The sequence below is a fragment of the Belonocnema kinseyi genome, chromosome 7, assembly GCF_010883055.1.
Source record: "Belonocnema kinseyi isolate 2016_QV_RU_SX_M_011 chromosome 7, B_treatae_v1, whole genome shotgun sequence".
NCBI classification, from domain to species: domain Eukaryota; kingdom Metazoa; phylum Arthropoda; class Insecta; order Hymenoptera; family Cynipidae; genus Belonocnema; species Belonocnema kinseyi.
The window spans coordinates 7,852,621-7,855,768 of NC_046663.1; the positions used below are offsets into that span (position 1 = coordinate 7,852,621).

At 28.7% G+C, this 3,148-nt stretch overlaps 1 protein-coding gene across 2 annotated transcripts in view; it reads left to right on the forward strand.

Moving 5' to 3' along the window:
• LOC117176143 (aminoacylase-1-like) overlaps positions 1 to 3,148 on the forward strand; it is a 13,121-nt gene that overhangs the window by 1,626 nt on the left and 8,347 nt on the right. The window contains exons 2-7 of one of the 2 annotated variants that reach the window (XM_033366223.1): positions 243 to 367; positions 509 to 1,163; positions 1,550 to 1,682; positions 2,414 to 2,490; positions 2,573 to 2,660; positions 2,824 to 2,993. In XM_033366223.1, the coding sequence (XP_033222114.1) occupies positions 1,601 to 1,682; positions 2,414 to 2,490; positions 2,573 to 2,660; positions 2,824 to 2,993 (417 nt within the window). In that variant the 5' untranslated portion in view covers positions 243 to 367; positions 509 to 1,163; positions 1,550 to 1,600. Of the gene's footprint in view, positions 1 to 242; positions 368 to 508; positions 1,164 to 1,549; positions 1,683 to 2,073; positions 2,166 to 2,413; positions 2,491 to 2,572; positions 2,661 to 2,823; positions 2,994 to 3,148 lie in introns of those variants that run through there. The other variant, XM_033366224.1, reaches the window with a different exon arrangement.

Genomic DNA, 3,148 nt, shown 5'->3' on the forward strand with positions numbered 1-3,148 from the left:
TGCTCGACACCTTGACAAATGTAATTCCATGTAGAAACATGCGTTTAAATAAAATATTTTACCAAAAAAGTTACCCACGCTTTAACTTGACAGACTGTACGAGCGGATCAGTCATTTATGATTTGTAGTTCCGTAGAAACAACTAGGGCTGAAGTTAATGTCAAAAGCGATATTAAATTTATCGGATTAAAAATGTCCTTTTCTAGAGACTTGGTGACAATAAAGACTTTTGATTTTTTTAGCATGTCTACTATTTGTCTCTCAGGATCCACCATCTGAGGAATGGCTGAATCTGGTGGATTACTGCTGCGTTAAAGGTTAAATATGTAGCCTTTCTTTGGATTTTCAGTTTCTGTGGCCACGAAAGGTAAATAAATAGATAGAAAATTATAGCGAATTATAGGAAAAGATAGCATTTTAGGGATGCAAAGTGACCTTTAAAAGAGATAGAATAGTTCTATCTTTTTCTATTCCCCAATTTCTATCTTTTCAATCTTTCTACTTCTAGCAGGGAGGCTTAAAGTCAAAATCTTTAACAAGAATGCAGCATGCCTGAAACTGCAGTCAAAATCAACGTGCTACACTTTGAGGCTCTTTACTCATCACCAAATAATGCAAACGTAGAAATTCTTCTCAACGAAGAAAAATAAGGCTGCAAATATAGGACATCTTTCCAAATCAACTAATAGGAAAGCAATGCCACTCAAATAAGATTTCATTAGTAAGAGTGATATAACTAACCTTCACTCTGATTCTGATCATGTATACAGTTCAGAGAAATCAAGGAATGTCTGGGAATAATGTCAAAGTTAAGAATGAAGCAAAAAAAGTAAAAAAGTAAAAAATCCTTCTCTAAAAAATAGGTGTGTCGCGAAAATTTCGAAAGCATTGTTGTTGCTTTTGCATATTGACAATTTTAAATTATGTGTAGTGGCAAAGTATAATGAGCAATATTAGTGATGATTAATGCCAATATTTGATGAATGACGCAATTAATTGTCGTAATTCATGAATTCCTTCCTATAGATATCGCGGAGTATAGGAATTTCTCGATGTAGTAATATCATCGTATGGAGATTGTGAATAGTCCCATGATTTAAAAAGACTGAATAATTTATAGGCCTAGATTAGAGGAATCTAACTTTCTGTTTGTTTCAGTAGAGGTATTTATAAATATAGAATTTTGAATATAATTAGCTTGACCATTTTTTTTAGTTAGCTTATAAGATTAGCTAATTTTGATATAATAATTTTATATGCTCCAAAATAATTTTACTCTTCTCATTGATCCTTACTAAAATGGTATATATCGGATAACAATATTAGAATATTTCTTGAATGTATCGAATTTTCATAATTAATTGTTAGCGTTTTATCTTTGTTAATATTTTATGAGTTTATATAAAGGTTGAAAAATAAATTAATAATACACTGGATAAAGAAAGAGATGAATGAAGTTTGGAGATTGTAAGCAGTTTGAAATGCTATAGATTGTAGTATCTGTTATGTAGGTGTGGTAAAGAAGTTCTTTATTTTGATTGGTTCATAGGAAAAGTGTGTTTCAACAGTGGGTTTATACTATCTATTATATCTATGCCATATGTATATTGGGGATTTTAAAAGAAAAGTCAGTTTTGTGGGAGAAGTGATCATGGACAGTACAACAGAAAAATGTATTAAAGGTATAGAATTTATGTTTTTTTTTTATATTTGTTTTATAATTAGTTATAATTTTGTAATATCATAGTTCAGAGGGAAAAAAATGTATTCAGAAAAACAAGTCTTGCTTTTGAAAAATAATATTCCGCTTTGTAAACTAATACTTCTTAATTGATTTTATAGATTATATGTAAATATATTTAATGAAAGATAGGATAATTCATTTTATATAAACGTTATGATTTCATAAAGCTATATTAACTTGATCTTGATATATGAAATTGTTTGCGTTATATGTCATGTATTGATTTAAAACTATTTTTTATTTTGAAAAATTAAATTAACCTTGCTTTTAACTAATTGTCCTTCAGAAACTTTAGATTTTATCATGGTTGACTTTTATCGAAGAGATAAGTTTACAAATTGTCACATTTTATCAGTTGTGTTTATTTGATTTATTATATCAACACGATTTATAAAGTTCTGAAAGTCTCATCAGAAACAAGGTAAATTTGTTAGAATTTTGTTAGTTTGAACATTTTAAAAGTCTCGTTACTTCCAATTGTTCCATTTTCATTTGAAAGCATACCAAATGTATTTCCATTTTTTTTTGCAAAACAAATAATATTTTTAAGTTAAGAAAAACATTTCTTATCTGAGAGATAAATTCTGAAAATATATTCTCAATAAATAATCGTTGGCCATTTTATTACGATTAATTAACTGAATCAATTGCTGGTCATCACATTTTCAGGAAAAATGTCACCTAAAAAAATCGGAATTTTGATTTGTTTCCTGATCATTAAAGTATTTATCGTCTCTAACGCACAGGTAATATATCTAATATTATTTAATATTTCCTTTTCACGAAAAAAGGATTTATTAAACAGTATAAAAATTAAATTTTTTTTAGTGTTCTCAGTCTAAATTGAACGAGTTAGCCTTGAACAATTTTCGGGAATACCTTCGGATCCCTTCAGTTCATCCAAATGTTAATTACGGTATGTATTTCCTCTAAATAAAATTATATTAATTTCATAGAAAATTCGAAAAATATTAAAATTAATGTGGAATTTTACAGTTATTTTGACACTTTTTCTATATTTAAAAATGAAAATGAAAGAACTTCCATCATCAAGAATATTAAATAAATATTTATTGCAGATAAATGTGTGATTTTCCTGAAAAATCAGGCCCAATCCTTAAATCTTCCAATCAGCATTTACGAAGTTCGTCCCAAAAAACCAGTAGTAGTTATTACTTGGGAAGGAACGGAACCGGAAAAACCTTCTATTTTATTAAATGCTCACATGGACGTTGTGCCGGTCTTTCCGGTAAGTTCTTAAAAATCCATTTTAGTCCTAAATTAAATTCGGAATTTCTTAAGGTATAGACAATTTTACTCAGAAAGAACAACCAGGTAATAATTATTTAATATTTCGGCGTTTTCGATTTGGGGCTGTTTAAAAAGTATGTCACACTGGGGGGG